General features: G+C 48.6%; 1 protein-coding gene across 1 annotated transcript in view; it reads left to right on the top strand.

The window, feature by feature from the left end:
• Positions 1–18,308, top strand: part of LOC104302451 (neural-cadherin-like) — a 59,115-nt gene that overhangs the window by 13,695 nt on the left and 27,112 nt on the right. The window contains exons 10-18 of the mRNA XM_054167391.1: positions 2,450–2,622; positions 2,748–2,915; positions 3,989–4,238; positions 6,262–6,389; positions 6,472–6,658; positions 7,247–7,390; positions 10,454–10,737; positions 14,619–16,236; positions 17,789–17,882. Coding sequence (XP_054023366.1) covers positions 2,450–2,622; positions 2,748–2,915; positions 3,989–4,238; positions 6,262–6,389; positions 6,472–6,658; positions 7,247–7,390; positions 10,454–10,737; positions 14,619–16,236; positions 17,789–17,882 — 3,046 coding nt within the window. The remainder of the gene's footprint in view (positions 1–2,449; positions 2,623–2,747; positions 2,916–3,988; positions 4,239–6,261; positions 6,390–6,471; positions 6,659–7,246; positions 7,391–10,453; positions 10,738–14,618; positions 16,237–17,788; positions 17,883–18,308) is intronic.

Raw genomic sequence — 18,308 nt, 5'->3', positions numbered from 1 at the left:
TGCCATCCTGTCCCTCTGGTGTATCAACAGCTCCACTCAGTAGGTTTATATTTTTTCTTATAATGTGATTTAACAGGATTTGACTATAAAGACATCAATTGAACCCCCAGAAAGGGACATTTTACAGCATTTCTTAGCAGCAAATTCCATTTTCATTAATCTATTTTTAGTGCCAGTAAATCTCCTCTGAGAGCAGCCTTGGCTGTTACTGCTGTACCAGGGATATGAATCCTAGGCCAGCTAAATGTCCTGGGGGGACAAGGGATGGTAATTAAAGCTCAAATTTCTGTTCATGGAGCGAGCAGTGGTGGTGGTTTAAGGTTTTACTGGCACAGCCTGTGCACGGCAGGGGGACTGGAACTAGATGATCCTTGAGGTCCCTTCCAACCCTTGACAATTCTATGATATTAAGGAAAAAAACTCAAACAGAAAACATGGCCACTCCACTTCATAGTGTGCCAGCCTGATTGTCCTGCCTCAGAATGATAAAGGAGACACACAGAAGGGAGATCCAAGACATGAAACAGCTTCTGAACCAGAAGTGATTAACGGGATTGACTGGGTTGTCCAAATGATCTGTGACAGCCTCCCCACTGCCAGGGCCATTGCAGCTCACTGAGCTGATGGAGCCCTGCACATGGAAATGGCTCAAAACCAGAATCACAGCAATCACAGAAACATTCAGGTTGGAAAAGACCCTCAGGGTCACCAAGTCCAACCATTAACCCTACGCTGCAAGGTTCACTCCTAAAGCACATTGCCAAGCACCACATCCAAACCACCTTTAAACACCTCCAGGGCTGGTGACTCCACCACCTCCCTGGGCAGCTCATTCCAGTGCCTGACCACTCTTGCTGGGAAAAACTTCTTCCCACTGTCCATTCTAAACCTACCCAGTCGTAGATTGAGGTCATTCCCTCTTGCTCTATCACTGTGAGAAGAGACCAGCACCAACCTCTCCACAACCTCCTTTCAGGGAGTTGTAGACAGCAATGAGGTCTCCCCTCAGCCTCCTCTTCTCCAGACTAACCACCCCCAGCTCTCGCAGTCATTCCTCATAAGATTTGTTCTCCAAAACCCAACCAGGCAAGCACCTATAGCTGCTTTGGGAGGAACTGGGTCTGGATGACTGAGGATGGAGGGAAGAGCAGGACCAAAGTCACTGCAGAGCAATCAAAAGACTGGGGTGTGGAGAAGACACAGCTGGCAGGGATGCAATAATGTCCTTATATCAAACTGTGCCTCACAGAAAGGACAGGAGCAGGAAGCAACTGCTCATGATTTCCCATCATTTTGTTGGTGTCCCTGCCAGGAATCAGGCTTTAGGAAGTCCAGATGAATTATCTTCTGTACAACAGGTACTACTACTGTGTGACTCTGCCACCTGGTTTTTAGATGATGATAATAAAAGCAGGTTCCAAGCAGGATTATGAATAGAATAGAATAGAATAGAATAGAATAGAATAGAATAGAATAGAATAGAATAGAATAGAATAGAATTAACCAGGTTGGAAGATACCTTTGAGATCAAGTCCAACCTATCACCCAACACCATCTAACCAACTACACCATGGCACCAAGTGCCTCATCCAGGCTCTTCCCAAATACCTCCAGCAAGGGTGACTCCACCACCTCACTGGGCAGCACATCTCAATGGCAAATTACTCTTTCTGGGAAGAACTTCTTCCTAACATCCAGCCTAAACTTCCCCTGGTACAGCTTGAGACTGTGTCCTCTTGTTCTGGTGCTGGTTGCCTGGGAGAAGAGACCAACCCTCACCTGGCTACAACCTCCCTTCAGGGAGTTGTAGAGAGCCACAAGGTCTCCTCTGAGCCTCCTCTTTGTCAGGCTAAGCAACCCCAGCTCCCTCAGCCTCTCTGTCTAGGCTCAAGGGCACACTATCCCAGGTGGCTTGCTGGGAGCAAGATATGAGACCTATGGAAAAGGGCACAAACGAAATGCTCATTGCACCCTTGCCCTGGGCAGCTTCTCCAAAACACTGAGGTGTTGGAGGGATCCTCATGATCACCTAGAGCCTTCATACTTGTGGCTGCCTGCTGCCGCCGCACACCATCAGGACTGAGCCCCTTCACACAAACTTCCTTTTGCTTTTATCAGCAGCTGAGCTCAGCAGCTTGGGCTGTGATCTGAGGCAGCAGCTGGGCAGCTCTGGGGTTTGCTGGTGCTGCTGTGAAGGCACAGTGCTGGTGGCAGCAAAGTCAGTGACCTTTCTTCACCAGCAGCTCACTTAGCAGCCCAGCATGTCAGGAGAAAGGGAGGGGGAAGCCACAAGAGGGCTGTGGACGCACTGCTAGTGATGATGGTATCGCTACAGAAACGTGTAAGCTCACGTGAAGAGCTCTGGTGTTTTCTTACAGGAGTGTTGCTCTTACAGCCAGCCTGGTAAATCAGAACAAGGCCTGCTGACAACACCTTTGTCTTTTCAAAGACTTCCTCAGTGAAGATACTCCAGTGGGAACGAGTTTCCTGCGTGTGGCAGCTCACGACAGCGACCAAGGTGTGAACGCTGCTGTCACCTACTCGATGTTAGAGCTCCAGCCGGAGTACTTCCAGATCCACCCCAGCACAGGCTGGGTGTATGTGAACCGCCTGCTACCCCAGGTAATGTGACTCTGCTTGGAACCTGGCAACCACCAGCCCCTCCAGCACATTGCAGAGGGTTACCTGCAGTCCCTTGATTTGTGTGGAAGGGGTTGCAAATACCCTCTGCCTTCTGCCTGTCACAGGCAACGCGCATCAGTCGCTACATCGTCGCGACGGACGGAGGGAACAGGAGCAGCACTGTGGAGCTGACAGTCACCGTCACCAGCGCCCTCAGCCAGCCCCCACAGTGGGAGCAGAGCAGATACTGGGTAACCATCCCTGAAAACACCATTCGTGACACCAGGATAGTGGTATGTGAGGAGTGAGGTTGATTCCCTCCCTCTGCCCTTCATCTCAACAACCTCTCCCTCTGCTGTGCCCTGTCTCTGTGTGCAGAGGGCATGGATGCCCACCCCGCAGCCTGGCTGTGGGGTGCTGTTCCCCTACAAGCCTCCACAGCTGGGCACCCTGGTCAGTGTCTGTCAGCAGTACCTGGCACACAGCAGGCCAATCCCAGCTGGCAGTGATTTTCCCGGTGACTTCTTTCCCTCTCTGGAGGTATTACAAACCTGCCTGGATGCATTCCTGTGTGACCTGCCCTGGGTGACCCTGCTCTGGCAGGGGGGGGTTGGCCTGGATGACCTTTCGAGGTCCCTTCCAGCCTCTAACATTGTGTGATTCTCACAGCAGTAGCTTGCACAGGCAGAGGCTGTGGATGAGAAGCAAGACCCATGCCTTGCCTGCATGGGAAGCCTTTGAGTGTTGCCATCAAGGGCCAGCTCCTCACTCCTTGGTCCTCAGTGGACTGTGCTGCCTGCCCACATCTTTCCTGCAGCTTTTCTCAGTTTAGCCCTACAGCATGGAACAGTTGTAGTTTGCTTTGGGCTCTTCCAGCCCAATCCTGTTGCTTTTTAACCTGTACAGACTCATTCTTTCAGGATAGTCTCTCCCATGAGATTCCAGGTAATTCCTGCTTTCTTCCTCATGCACGTAATATCCAAGCACTTGCAAACAATTTGGCTTTTGTCTGTATCTTGCCTGGTAAAATGTACAATTTAGTGGATAAATATTCTTGTTTTGGATTGCTTTTGTCTTGGAAGAAGGAGAGAGGAGGGATTTCCTTTAGCCAGTGCTGCAGTCCTTGCTTGGCACATTTACAGGCAGGTAAACTTAGCATTAGTTGGAGACCTGCACCACACCTAAGTGCTGTGAAATGCAACTCACCTCTGTAAACAGCTTCTCTGTTGTCTGTCCTTTGTGTCATACAGGCAGGTATGTTCTTGGAGAGCATACATGCAGGTATGTGATTGCCATCAAACTGAACATATCCACCCTTGCAACACCGTGCTTCATGACCATGTGTGGTGGCTCTTCTCTTCCTCAGACCATCAAAGCCACATCCCCTCTTGGTGATCCCAGGGTTACCTATAACCTGGAGGAGGGTCAAGTTCCAGAAACTAACATGCCAGTTCGTTTCTATCTGAAGCCAAACAGAGTTGATGGATCTGCTTCTCTTCTAGTCGCTGAACCACTTGACTTTGAGGCAACTAAGTTTTTCACCCTGACAGTCCGGGCACAAAACGTAGCCATGACTCCTTTAGCTTCCTTTACCACTGTTTGTGTGAACCTGACAGGTAAGCTCTGCTGCTGTCCGAACAGCTCACCCAGACCACTACTCCTGTTGTTTTTAGTATAGCTTCATGAATTAAGGGGGCACCATGCCATGCCAAGCCACCTAAGAATGTGTGGTGGGTTGAAATTTCCCCCTCCCAATGTTAACTGAGGAGGAAGTTGTTCACCATGAGAGTGGTGAAGCCCTGGAAGGGGTTGTCCAGGGAGGTGGTTGAGGCCCCATCCCTGGAGGTGTTTAAGCCCAGGCTGGATGAGGCTGTGGCCAGGCTGATCTAGTGTGGGGTGTCCCTGCCCATGGCAGGGAGGTTGGAACTAGATGATCCTTGTGGTCCCTTCCAACCCTGACTGATACTGTGATACTATGAACTTTGCCAGCCCAGGTGGAAGCAAATGGAAGCTGTATTTACACACAAAACTACAATCCCCAATGGAATGCAATGAATATGTACAAAATAGACAACATTTACAGTATTTACAGATATCTGCAATTAACAAATAGCACAAGGTTCCCCCTGGTCAAAGCTGCCAAACAGAGAGGGACCTGGGGGTGCTGATTGACACCCACCTAAACATGAGCCAGCAGTGTGCCCAGACGGCCAAGAGGGCCAATGGCATCCTGGCCTGTATTAGGAATAATGTGGCCAGCAGGAGCAGGGAAGTCATTGTGCCCTGTACTCTGCATTGGTTAGGCCACACCTTGAGTCCTGTGTCCAGTTCTGGGCTCCTCAGTTTAAGAAGGACATTGAGACACTTGAAGGTGTCCAGAGAAGGGCAACAAGGCTGGGGAGAGGCCTTGAGCACAGCCCTGTGAGGAGAGGCTGAGGGAGCTGGGGTTGCTTAGCCTGCAGAAGAGGAGGCTCAGGGGTGACCTCATTGCCCTCTACAACTACCTGAAAGGTGGTTGTAGACAGGAAGGGGTTGGTCTCTTCTCCCAGGCAACCAGCACCAGAACAAGAGGACACAGTCTCAAGCTGTGCCAGGGGAGGTTTAGACTCGAAGTGAGGAAAAAGTTCTTCACTGAGCGAGTCGTTCGTCATTGGGATGTGCTGCCCAGGGAGGTGGTGGAGTCACCGTCCCTGGAGATGTTCAAGGGGAGATTGGATGTGGCACTTGGTGCCATGGTCTAGTTGTGAGGTCTGTTGGGACAGGTTGGACTTGATGATCCTTGGGGTCTCTTCCAACCTTAGTTACTGTGATACATGGGGAAGCTACTAGCTTCTCCTTCTCTGCCTCCCCCTGACTCCCCTGTACAAAAGAAGGGAGAAAGGAGCAGAGAAGTTAGTACCAAAACAATGCAGCCAAGGTCAAGCAGAAGCAAGTCAGTATCTCTCCAGAGCAAAAAAGCAAGAAGAGAAGAGAAATTGGTTTTGGTACAACCAATCTTATGGTAGATAGCTCTCCAATGGGATTGTTTAGAATTGTCTTTATTTTCCTTTTTACACCCAATAGTCATTTATTTACATTTTGCTACTTTTCTGCTCAAGAGCTGTGGGAAAAATTTTAAAGGCATAGCTTAAAACTACCACAATGACTGAGGTCAGTCATCTCACAGACAAAGAGGAAGCTGGACTGCTTTGTCATGGGTTGAGCAGGAGGATGTGATTGCAGAACAGTTTAAACAGAGCCAAGTCAGTGCTGCCACAGTTCTCCTGCTTGTCCCTTGTGCTCACTTGCTCCTACACCACAGTTTTAGAGTAGAAAGGGTGTCATAAACTGGCCCTTCAGAACACTGGTCCTGGTATTCATGGTCTTATAAGAAGATCACTGGGTTAAATCATTAGCTAGTATCTTAGTTGAGATCAGGCCACTGTCTCCCAAGGTCTATAAAATGCCTCCTGACAGCTGCCCTGGAAATGGTATGACCCAAAGCAGGATTGCTTCTGCCTATGAGCAATGTGATCTCTTTCTCCAAGCAAAATTGGAACTGTGGAACTAAATACAGGGAAAAATAGAAAAACAATAATGAGAAAAAAAATATATCTGCAAACAGTTTCTTACCATGGTCCCCATCACCTCCTTTTGCAGATGTCAATGACAATGTTCCATTCTTCATGTCTTCTAACTACGAGGTGTCTGTGCCAGAGGGAGCTGCTGTTGGCACATCTGTGGTTCAGGTGTTAGCTACAGACTTGGATTCTGGCCTGCATGGAGAGGTTTGACCTTAGATCCAATTCTTTTCTTCCCAATAGGCAAGTTTGGGGATTGTAATCATGCTCTTAACTACTTCCTTTTCAGGTTCACTACTTGATATTGAAAGATGCTAGTGAGGATTATCAGTTCTTCACCATTGAGCCTGAGACTGGGGTTATTTCCACCCGTGCATCTTTTGACAGAGAGAAAAGAGCCTCTTATTTGATTGAAGTTCAGTCCCATGACTCCTCAGAGTCTGCTAGACCTGGTGCTCGTGGCCAGCCCAACACAGGTAAAAGTAGTGAGGAATTGCATATTGGGTAAAAGATCACAGAATCATAGAATGGCTTAGGCTGGAGGAGACCTTAGAGATCATCTAATCTGATCTTCCTGCCATGGGCAGGCGCACCTCTCAACTGGACCAGGTTACTCAAACCTCAGCCAACCTGGCCTTGAACATCTCCCTGGACAATCCATCCCAGAGTCTTGCCACCCTTGTAGTGAAGAATTTCTTCCTAAGATCCAACCTAAGCCTATTCTCCTTCAATTTCCCCTTGTCCTCTCAGTGGACACTTGTAAAAATTCCCTCTCCAGCCTGCCTGTAGGATCCCTTCAGCTATTGGAAGATAGTTATAAGGTCCCCCTGGAGTCTTCTCTTCTCCAAGCTGAACACCCCCAGCTCCCTCAGCCTATCCTCGTAGCAGAGGTGTTCCAGAGGTGTTCCAGGTCATCTTTGTGGCCCACCTCTGGACTTGTTCCAACAAGATATCAGAGACTGGGTTCCTTCACTCTTCCAGACTCGGAGGGTGTGTGAGCTGCCTGGAGGTATTCCACCTCTGTCGTTTCTAGTCTGCATGTTCCTCTTGCATCTCCTTCTCAGACACAGCCTACGTAAGGATCTTTGTCAGTGATGTGAACGACAATGCTCCAGCGTTTCCTCAGGCAGTCTATGAGGTCAGCATAGATGAGGACAGGGATGTTGGAAGTCCTGTTATGACTGCAACAGCAGAGGATGAAGATGAGGGTGAGTGAACCCTGCATGCCTTTTCAAGTCCTCTTTGTGTTACTGTTTGTTGTGTGCAGTGCTACTTATTTCACAGGCAAACCAACCTCTGCATCCAGGAGCTGCAACCTGAGGCAGCTCTAAAAGTGAGAGGGATGTTCTGTGTGCATGGGAGCAGTTCATTGTAGCAGGTGCTCAGATCTGCAGTGCAAGTATTCAGCTAGCTGGCAGTCCCTCTGGGGCAGAATGAAACCACCTGGAGTCACAACTCTGCTGTAACTTCACAGGAGGTGACATGGAAATTCAACTCACTCTTGAGCACATGCTTGCTTTGTAGCGCCCCCTGGGCACCAGCTTTACTTCATGGCTAGAGAACCAAACCTGTGTGCTTCTTGGTGAGTCAGTGAGTTGAACCAGCCTGTGGGAGAATCTGACAGAGGAAAATGCAGAACAAATGTGGCCAGAAATGAAAGCAGGAGGGGAGAAAAAAAAAAGGCAAAGACAGACTTTGTTTTGGGAGCTCACACCTCCATCAGTTCTGGTGGTGTGAAGCTGCTCTTGCATTATGGGGAGACACGATGGGTTCAGCCAATCCAACAGCATGCATCACCAGTCAGTTCCTGACTGCTTCTGCTGTGGCTTTTTGCTCTTTTCATGAGTTGGTCCATGCTGGATACAAACAGACCTGTCAGACAAAGCTGGTGTGCTGGTGACAGAGCCTGAGCGAGCACCAAAGGAATGTGCTGCTGGGAGCAGGTGGCAGTTGACCATTCCTTTAGTGGTGTGCTCTGATTTCTCTGCTTCCTAGTGCCCATGATGCAGGAGAGGCCACTTAAGACCAGCTACTGCACTTGAGAGTATTTGGCAAAAGTGACTAGCAAGGGATGCTCGAACTCATGCTGCAAAAGTTCTTCCAAGCACTACTGCTGAGCACGCCACTGTCTTGCCATCCACGCTGCTCCAGCCTTCTCATCCACAGCTGACTCAACATGCTGAGTGTTCTTTCTACTCCTAGCAGTTCACCTATTTAATTTGGGAAATTACTTTCATAGAATGCTTTGGGTTGGAAGTGGCCCTGAAGATCATCTACTTACAACCCCCTGCTGTGGACAGGCACACCTCCCACCAGCCCAGGCTGTTCAAGACCTCATGCAACCTGGCCTTGAACACCTCCAGGGAGGGAACACCCAAAACCCCACTGGGCAATCTGTTCCAGTGTCTCACCACCCTCACTGGAAAGAATAATTTTCCTTATCTCCAGTCTGAATCTGCCCTCCTCAAGCTTCAATCCATTCTCTCTTGTCCTGTTGCTACAAACCCTGGTCAAAAGTCCCTCCCCAGCTTTCCTTCAGCCCCCTTCAGTCTGGAAGATTGTAAGGCCTTCCTGGAATAATCAAATGTGTTTTGCTGCAAGTATTGAGTAGGGCATTTAAGAACACTGGCTGAACACAGTCTTAAACACAAATCACCTGCTTGTTAAGGCTAGAAAATTAATTTGCCCATGAATCTTTCTAAATCCTCCACTGTAGCTGTGAACACTCAGCCCCAGGTTGTATTCTGCCTGTACAACTGATCTCTTTCTCTCCCCATCAAAGCATTTGGGGTTAAGTGAATGCTGGAATCAAGTAGGGATAAAGGCACCTTGTAAAGGCTCCTTTCTCTGCCTCCTTGAACTTTTCAAGTGAGAGCACTCTGCAGAGTTGAGACTTGAGTACTGAACTGGAGAAAATATTAGCAGGTGATGGTTTAGTAAATGCCACAAGTTCAGCTTCTCCTTTCTCACAGCAGAAAGGGAGTTTGGCAGCTGAAGCAAGGCCTGGTTTTATTCCTTCCATAAGGGAGTAGGGGATTTAGAAGGGAAGTAGGGGAGATGAGGAAAATATCCTCCATCATAGGATTCTGAGGAGGGATGTCACCACGATCTCCTAGAACAGCCTCACCTCTTCACCCACAGAGCTTTGTAGATGCCACTGTTTGGAGTGGAGGTAGAAAGGGGATTCTCTGCCTTGGAAGGGAGGGTCATCTACTTTTATTTCCTTTTCAAACAAGTAATCATGAAGCACCAACATTTTTTATTTAGTCAGTTATTTGTTATTAGTTCATTCCTGAATGGTTTGCAGCCACATAACAGGTTGGAAAGGTGGAAAGTTCTGAGCTGAGTTTGCTTTAAACAACATTTTCTCCATGTTCTCTCCGTTACAGGGGGAAAGTTCTTAGCTGAGTTTGCTTTAAACATCATTTTCTCCATATTCTCTGTGTTACAGGGGGAAAGTTCTTAGCTGAGTTTGCTTTAAACATCATTTTCCCCATATTCTCTGTGTTACAGGGGGAAAGTTCTTAGCTGAGTTTGCTTTAAACAACATTTTCTCCATATTCTCTGTGTTACAGGGGGAAAGTTCTTAGCTGAGTTTGCTTTAAACATCATTTTCTCCATATTCTCTGTGTTACAGGGGGAAAGTTCTTAGCTGAGTTTGCTTTAAACATCATTTTCCCCATATTCTCTGTGTTACAGGGGGAAAGATCTTAGCTGAGTTTGCTTTAAACAATATTTTTCTCCATATTCTCTGTGTTACAGGGGGAAAGTTCTTAGCTGAGTTTGCTTTAAACAACATTTTCTCCATATTCCCTGTGTCTACTCAGCAATTCATCCAAGATGAATTCTTGCTCAAAGCAGAGGGTTTCTGTTATATTTTAGCACCATCCAGTGGTTAAAACAAATAAATTGCCATTTCAAATAGGAGGCTTAGGCAATAGTGAGCAGAGATAGTTTCTAGTACTTTTGATGGTAAATAACCTTTTCCTTTTAAATTACTGGCAAATAATTGTGTTTTGACAGTAAGTTAGAGGCGTGCAGGTCTTCGTTGTCAACAAGCAGGTGCTGATCTGTGACTGCAAATTCCATTGGTGAATGGGAATGCAGACCTAACCCCCAGTCTACACCATGCAACTCCCTCAGATTCCATACATGGGTCACTCAGCTGGTGGCTGTGGATATGTCTTACCCTCACCACACATTGTTTGTCTTGGGCACACGTCCTCTCTAGGTAGAATGGACAAGCAGTGATCTTCTGCTTTCTCTTGTAGGTGCTAATGCCAGACTAAGGTACCAGATCACATCAGGAAATGTGAAAGGAGTTTTTGATGTGGAACCTGAGGTTGGAACCATCTTCATTGCTCAGCCTCTGGATTATGAACAAGAGCAGCGTTATGAGCTCCGGCTGGTGGCTTCTGACGGAAAATGGGACAACCACACTCTTCTCATCATCAATGTTCTCAATAAGAATGATGAGGCACCAGTCTTCACCCAGAATGAATACCAGGCCAGTGTCTTGGAGGAGCTCACTGATCTGCCTGTGCTTGTCCTAAAGGTAAAGCAGTTTGTACAAAGCAGGAGAAAACCTGACTGTTTTGTTCAGCTCAGCACCATCCAGCTGGCAGCCAGTCCCTAGTGGTGTGCCCCAGGGATCAGTGCTGGGCCCCATGCTCTTTAACATCTTCATTGATGATCTGGATGAGGGCATCGAGTCCATCATCAGTAAATTTGCTGACGACACCAAGCTGGGGGCAGGAGTTGATCTGCTGGAGGGTAGGGAGGCTCTGCAGAGGGACCTCGACAGGCTGGGCAGATGGGCAGAGTCCAAGGGCAGGAGATTGAACACATCCAAGTGCCAGGTTCTGCACATTGGCCACAGCAACCCCATGCAGAGCTACAGGCTGGGGTCAGAGTGGCTGAGAGCAGCCAGGCAGAGAGGGACCTGGGGGTGCTGGTTGATGGTAAGCTGCACATGAGCCTGCAGTGTGCCCAGGCGGCCAAGAGGGCCAATGGCATCCTGGCCTGCATCAGGAACAGTGTGGCCAGCAGGAGCAGGGAGGTCATTCTGCCCCTGTACACTGCACTGGTTAGGCCACACCTTGAGTCCTGTGTCCAGTTCTGGGCTCCTCAGTTTAGGAAGGAGGTTGACTTGCTGGAACGAGTCCAGAGAAGGGCAACGAAGTTGGTGAGGGGTTTGGAACACAGCCCTGTGAGGAGAGACTGAGGGAGCTGGGGTTGCTTAGCCTGGAGAAGAGGAGACTCAGGGGAGACCTTGTTGCTCTCTCCAACTCCCTGAAGGGAGGTTGTAGACAGATGGATGTTGGTCTCTTCTCCCAGGCAGCCAGCACCAGAACAAGAGAACACAGTCTCAGGCTGCGCCAGGGGAGGTTTAGGTTGGATGTTAGGAAGAAGTTCTATACAGAGAGAGTGATTGCCCATTGGAATGGGCTGCCCAGGGAGGTGGTGGAGTCACCATCATTGGAGGTGTTCAGGATGAGACTTGATGGGGTGCTTGGTACCATGGGTTTGTTTGGGTGGTGTTGGATTGGTTGATGGGTTGGACTTGATGATCTTGAAGGTCTCTTCCAACCTGGTCTATTCTATGTATTCTATGTATCCATTCACACAAATCCAGAAAGGCAATTTCTTTAGGTTGGATGAGCCCTGGCATCAGGGGCTGTAAAAGAGTGAATAAATTAAGCCTGATTGAATATCTATGGTGGGGTTGCTCCTCTGACCAGCAAAAGTAACAGCTGGACTTGATTATTCCAAACTGAATGATTCTATGATTCTAGATGTTGAAAGATGTGATGTCCTTCCTTCACAAAGCAGAGCCCCTGTAGCTTCAGTAACTGCATAAGCATATCATGGTTGGTACATATAGCTCCGGCATGTAAGTCACAGATTCTTTGGCTACATCAATACTATCAAGTAAACATCACCAGGGATTGTTCTTTGACTCTGGAGCTAGGTTGTCCTCATTGTTCTGTTGTTAGAGAGGACTGCTTGGCTGGCCCAACTAGTAGTCTCCCAAACAATCCCTGGATGCATATCAGGAGCTGAGTGCTCTTTCTGGCCTGTGCTGATGAGCAGCTTGGATGTATGGCCACCCTGATTTCAGAGCCTTCTCTTCACCCAGGCCCTTTTGCCTTTGTGTTCCAGCTCCAAAGAGTTTCACCAGAAAATTTTTTTTCAGCAGATCTGTTGTTACTTCCACTTGGTTCTTCCTGCAGTTATTTCCCCTTTCCAGTGGGAAGTAGAATGTGTTAGTCTGTCTGTGCTGGGTTACACCCACCCTGGGCAGAGCACTGCGAGAGCCCTGCTTTTCCCTAGGGGACAAAAGAAACCTGATCCAGGTGAACAGAGAGGGACTTAGGTTCCCCCTCTGTCTCAGACCAGAGAGAGAGAGACTCACTTCTTTTGAATATTCCTTTGTTATGAAACACAAAGGAGGCCAAAATATCAACAGCTAGACTATTTATTACACAAATAAAGTGGATGGATCAGAAGGGGAGAGAGAGAGAATAGAGAGTGAGAGGGAGAATAGGGAGAGAGAAGAGGAAAGGAGTTATATTACCACACCACTCACCCCCCAAGACAGTTTGAGTCTGTGGAGGAAAGGTGCTGCAGCTTTGGCTGTAGAGGAGATGTTGGGGTCTGTAGAGGAAGGGTGCTGCAGCTTTGGCTGTAGAAGAGAGGTCCTCTGAGCAGCCTCTTCAGCTCCATGAGTTGCAGCAGGCAGAACTTAGGACATGGAGAGAGGGTTCCTCTTGGTCTGCTTCTTCCAGGCTACATGGTGATGTCTCTGTCCTGGTGTTCTCTCTGTTTTTCTTCAGAGCCGCATTGCCCTGGGCTTTTCCTTCTCTCAGGTTTTCCTTCTCAGTGACATTGTCCAGGTCTTTTCCTTCCATGTTTTCCTTCTCCTGAGCCAGTAGTTGCTCAGATCTTTTGTACAGTTTTCAGGTATGTATATTCCAGAGAGTGTGGAGAGCAATGGCTTCTGTCCATTATTTCCAGGGCAGCTGCAGCCTGGTGAGCAGTTTTACCTATGCACCTTCCAGAGAGTCATTATCCAGTGACAACTGCCCAATACACATCAGCTATTGGCTGGGCCAGCAGCAAAGGTGATTTTATCTTTGTTGAGTCACATGGAGAGAGACAAGATTTAGTCTCTCACACCCTCCCAGGAGGAGGGGTCCCCCAGGGCAAAGGGGGTCTATTCCACTCCCCCTTCCTGTCCAGCAAGCCTATAAAAAGGAAGCCACTGTGGCCATTTGCTCTCTTTTGCTCCTGCCTTGCCTGCTCGAGAGAACCAACAGCTGCAGCTGGCCTACTGGTTCTGCCACATGGTCAGGCCTGGCCTCTCCCTACAGCATCCAGGCTTCCCTAAAGGTCTGAAATCCACGTACACCCGGGGAAATACAAGGCCATCCAGGCTTGGTTTTGTATATTTTCCTATTCATCCTTATTCCTTACCCTTGTAAACCCTCCCTCTTACTGCTATATATATATATATATGTTATTAAAACATTTACTTCTACTTCCAAACTGACTCCAGATTATTCCTTGTTAGATTTACCTCCTGCTCTTTTTTCCCTACCCCTTTTTTTTCCCCTTCTTTTTTCCTCCTCTTTCCTTATCAGGGAAAAGGAGGGGGAGTGGGGGCAGGGGAGGAATTCTGGGTTTGCTACCATCTGAGCTCTTAACTTCCAGTTAAGGCTCAAACCACCGTAGTATTTTGGTGCCCAACGTGGGGCTTGAAGAATAATGTTTTGTTTGAACAGTAATACTTCATTTGGAAAGAAAGGATTGGAAGTAGAGGTGTTAATTTTGAAGGCTCTAAAGTTCCAAGCTCTTGCATGGGTGTTTGGCTGGATCTTTTGGACCCATACCTATAAACTAATAACTTATTGTGTGGTTTGTTTAATGACAACCAGTTGCAAGGGCAATGAAGTTGGTGAAGGGCCTGGAAAATAAAACTTATGAAGAGTGACTGAAGGAGCTGTGGATGGTTAGTCTGGTGAAGAGGAGGCTCAGGGGAGACCTCATTGCTGTCTACAACTACCTGAAAGGATAGTGTAGAGAGGTTGGTGCTGGTCTCCTCTCGCAGGTAATTAGTGATAGAACAAGAGGGAATGGACTCAAGCTACAACTAGGCAGGTTTAGACTGGACAGTAGGGAGAATGTGCTGCCCATTGGAATGTGCTGCCCAGGGAGGTGGTGGAGTCCCCAAGCCTGGGTGTGTTTAAAGATTGTTTAGATGTGGTGCTTGGGGATGCACTTTAGGGGTGAACTTTAGAGTAGGGTTAATGGTTGGACTTGGTGATCCTGAGGGTCTATTCCAACCTGAATGTTTCTGTGATTCTGTGAAGTGTCATCAGTGCAGGAACAGTGGTTTCCCCTTTCCTTCTACTTACCTGCTGTGGCTTGTTCCAGGTTTCTGCAACAGACCCTGACCAAGCAGCTGATCAAAATGCCATCAGCTATTCCTTGCATGGCCAGGGGGCCAGCAGTGAGTTCAGCATCGATGAGAACACAGGCGAGATCAGCGCCAATAAAAGGTTGGACCGGGAGAAGCGATCGACGTGGCGCTTCCTGGTGCTTGCAACGGACGAGAGCGGGGAGGGCCTGACTGGCTTTGCAGATGTGATCATAGAGGTGAGGGACGTGAATGACAACGCACCTCTCTTCCTCTGCGTGCTGGATGGGTGCTTCATGGGCCACATCCCTGAGGACTCTCCGGCAGACACTCCCGTGATGGACATGACGGCGGTGGATCTGGATGACCCCGAGGCCGGTCGGAATGCTGTGCTGACCTACAGCATCATTCAGAACGTCCAGAATGAAATCAACCTGAACTTGTTCTCCATTGATTCGGTTAGTGGCACCATCTATACAGTGCTTGGGGCCCTGGATCGGGAGAAGGAGGACAAGTACCTAGTAGTGGTTGAGGCCAGAGATGGAGGGGGTCTCACCGGGACAGGCACTGCCACTATTTTGGTCTCCGATGTAAACGACCACGCTCCAGTCTTCCTGCAAAGGATCTACACTGCCTTTGTCTCTGAGAATGCAAGTATCAATACTGAGGTGGCAGTGGTGTCTGCTGTGGACAGGGACGAGGGAGAAAACGCCATGGTGACCTTCAGCATCCTTGATGGGGACAATGACCACAAATTCTCCATAGAGACCGATGAAGTCAATAACTGTGGGTTTATCAGGCTCCGAAAACAGGTTGACTTTGAGAAGCCTCACGAGAGGGTGTTCAATTTGACTGTGAAAGCAGAGGACATGGACTTCTTCAGCATCGCTCACTGCGTGATCTACGTGGAGGACTCTAATGACCATGCTCCTGTCTTCTACCCCCAGCTGTATGAAGTGGCTGCCCTGGGGGAAGACGCCTCTGTTGGCACCAAAGTTGTTCAGGTTTCTGCTGTTGACTTGGATTCTGGTCTGAATGGAAGGTTTTCTTTCCACCTGATGAACGAGTCTGACCCAGATGGCCAGTTCTCTGTGGCTAATGATGGATGGGTGATGGTGGCAAAACTGCTGGATTATGAAACAGTGACAGAGTACCAACTCATTGTCGTTGCCACCGACATGGGGCAGCCCTCTCTGACCGGCAGTGCCACTGTGTTAGTGACTCTGCAGGATGTAAATGACAACGGGCCGGAGTTCGAGGCTCATTATAACCCAGTGGTGTGGGAAAACACAGCGTCCCCTCAGGCAGTCCAGATGAATGAGACCTCTACGCTGCTGTACGCTAAGGACCGAGACACTGCTGCTCACGGAGCGCCTTTCTCCTTTCACCTCCTCAGCCACTCAGACCGCCTGACTGACTTCAGCTTGCAGGACTGCCACAACGGCAGTGCCTTGCTCACCGCGCTGCGTACCTTCGACAGGGAAGTGCACAAGGTGTTCTACCTGCCCATCCTGATCACGGACAGCGGCGTCCCCCCCATGAGCTCCACCAACACGCTGACCGTCAACATTGGCGACCAGAACGACCACCCGCATTCTGCCGGCTACATGGAGTGCCTCATTTACAGCTACGATGGTAAGTCACTCCCTGATGCTTGCTTCCAAGTCGGACAGTAGAATAGAATAGGATAGGACAGGATAGGATAGGATAGAATAGAATAGAATAGAATAGAATAGAATAGAATAGAATAGAATAGAATAGACCAGGTTGGAAGAGACCTTCAAGATCATCCCGTCCAACCCATCAACCAATCCAACACCACCCAAACAACTAACCCATGGCACCAAGCACCCCATCAAGTCTCCTCCTGAACACCTCCAGTGATGGTGACTCCACCACCTCCCCAGGCAGCCCATTCCAATGGGCAATCACTCTCTCTGCGTAGAACTTCTTCCTAACATCCAACGTAAACCTCCCCTGGTGCAGCCTGAGACTGTGTCCTCTTGTTCTGGTACTGGCTGCAGTGAGGTCGAAGGAGCAGCTGTGAGGTTGTCTTGGTTTGAGTGGACAGAAGGCTGTTTTACATCCCCCCACCAACCCCCACAGAGGCATGTGGTGGCTTGAAATTACTCACCCCACCCCCAACATAAAATTGGCCAGACCAGCTCAGCTGAAAGCAAATTAAGCTGTATTTACCAGCACACTACGATCCAGAAATATGGTGAGACACTGGCACAGGTTGCCCAGGGAGGTGGTAGAAGCCCCATCCCTGAAGGTTTTTTAAGACCAAGCTGGATGTGGCTCTGAGCAACCTCATGCAATATGAGGTGTCCCTGCCATGGGGTTGGACCTGGCTGATCCTTGAGGTCCCTTCCAACCCTAACAGTTCTGTGATTCTATGAAATGCAATAACAAGAGTCTCAAGCTGTGCAAGGGGAAGTTTAGGCTTGATCTTAGAAAGAAGATTCTTCCCAGAAAGAGAGATTGGCCATTGGAATGTGCTGCCCAGGGAGGTGGTGGGGTTGATGTCCCTGGAGGTGTTTAAGAAGAGACTGGATGAGGCAGTTAGTGCCATGGTTTAGTTGATTAGTTAAGGTTGGGTGATTGGTTGGATTTGATGATCTTGGAGGTCTCTTTCAACCTGGCTGATCCTGTGATTTTGTAATGTGTACAAAATATACATGTATTTACAATCTATGAACAACACAAGAACTCCCTTGGACAAAACCAGGTGGCTGCCAACAGCTTCCCCCTCCCTGCTCCCTTCCCCCACCCTATACAAGGTGAAAGAGAAGAGCAGAGAGTAGGCTGTTAGTACTTGGCCACAACCAAGAAACACAGCCAAGATCAGCAAGCAGCCAGCAGCATTAACATGGCAGCAGGAAAAGCCTCTTTCCTCAGAGGTGGCTTTGCTTTTCTCCTGCCCATTGCTTTTCATTGCAGCCACCTCTTGAAGTCTAGTTGAGAGGCATCCCTGCCCACGGCTGAGAGGCTGGATCTCTGAGGTCCCTTCCAACCTTAGCTGCTCTGTGATTAAATCTATGTAGCCATACATCAAACACCAGATGAGCAGGACACCATGTGCAAACTGGTGCACACCTTCTCTCAGGAACTCAGGTTCTCTCACAACTATTTGTGCAGAGCTTTTAGACTTAAGACAAATCACTCACATACTGTGTTGTTTCAGGTATCCTCCCCACCACTGTCCTGGGCCAGGTCAGTGCCCCTGATGATGATGACTGGGACCACAAAATCTACCAATTTGAAGGGAGAACACCAAGGTATTTGGAGAGAAAGATGGGATCTAATGGAAATGTATAGAAAACTTGTCCACACACAAAGCCATCCAAAAATATTTAAGCTGCCTTTTTTCTTCCTCTTTTTCTCTCCTTCTTTTCCTCTCCTTTGTTTTCCCCTCTCCCTCTTTGTTTTCCCCTCTCCCTCTTTGTTTTCCCCTCTCCCTCTTTGTTTTCCCCTCTCCCTCTTTGTTTTCCCCTCTCCCTCTTTGTTTTCCCCTCTCCCTCTTTGTTTTCCTTTCTCTTTGTTTCCCCCCTCCCTCTTTTATTTCCCCTCTCCCTCTGTTATTTCCCCTCTCCCTCTGTTATTTCCCCTCTCCCTCTTTTATTTCCCCTCTCCCTCTTCCCGCCATTCTTCTTTCCCCCTCTCCCTTTGTTTTCCCCCTCTCCCTCTTTGTTTTCCCCCTCTCC

The sequence above is a fragment of the Dryobates pubescens genome, chromosome 14 (assembly GCF_014839835.1).
Source record: "Dryobates pubescens isolate bDryPub1 chromosome 14, bDryPub1.pri, whole genome shotgun sequence".
Taxonomy (NCBI): Eukaryota; Metazoa; Chordata; class Aves; order Piciformes; family Picidae; genus Dryobates; species Dryobates pubescens.
This window is presented reverse-complemented; position numbering and strand designations above follow the sequence as displayed.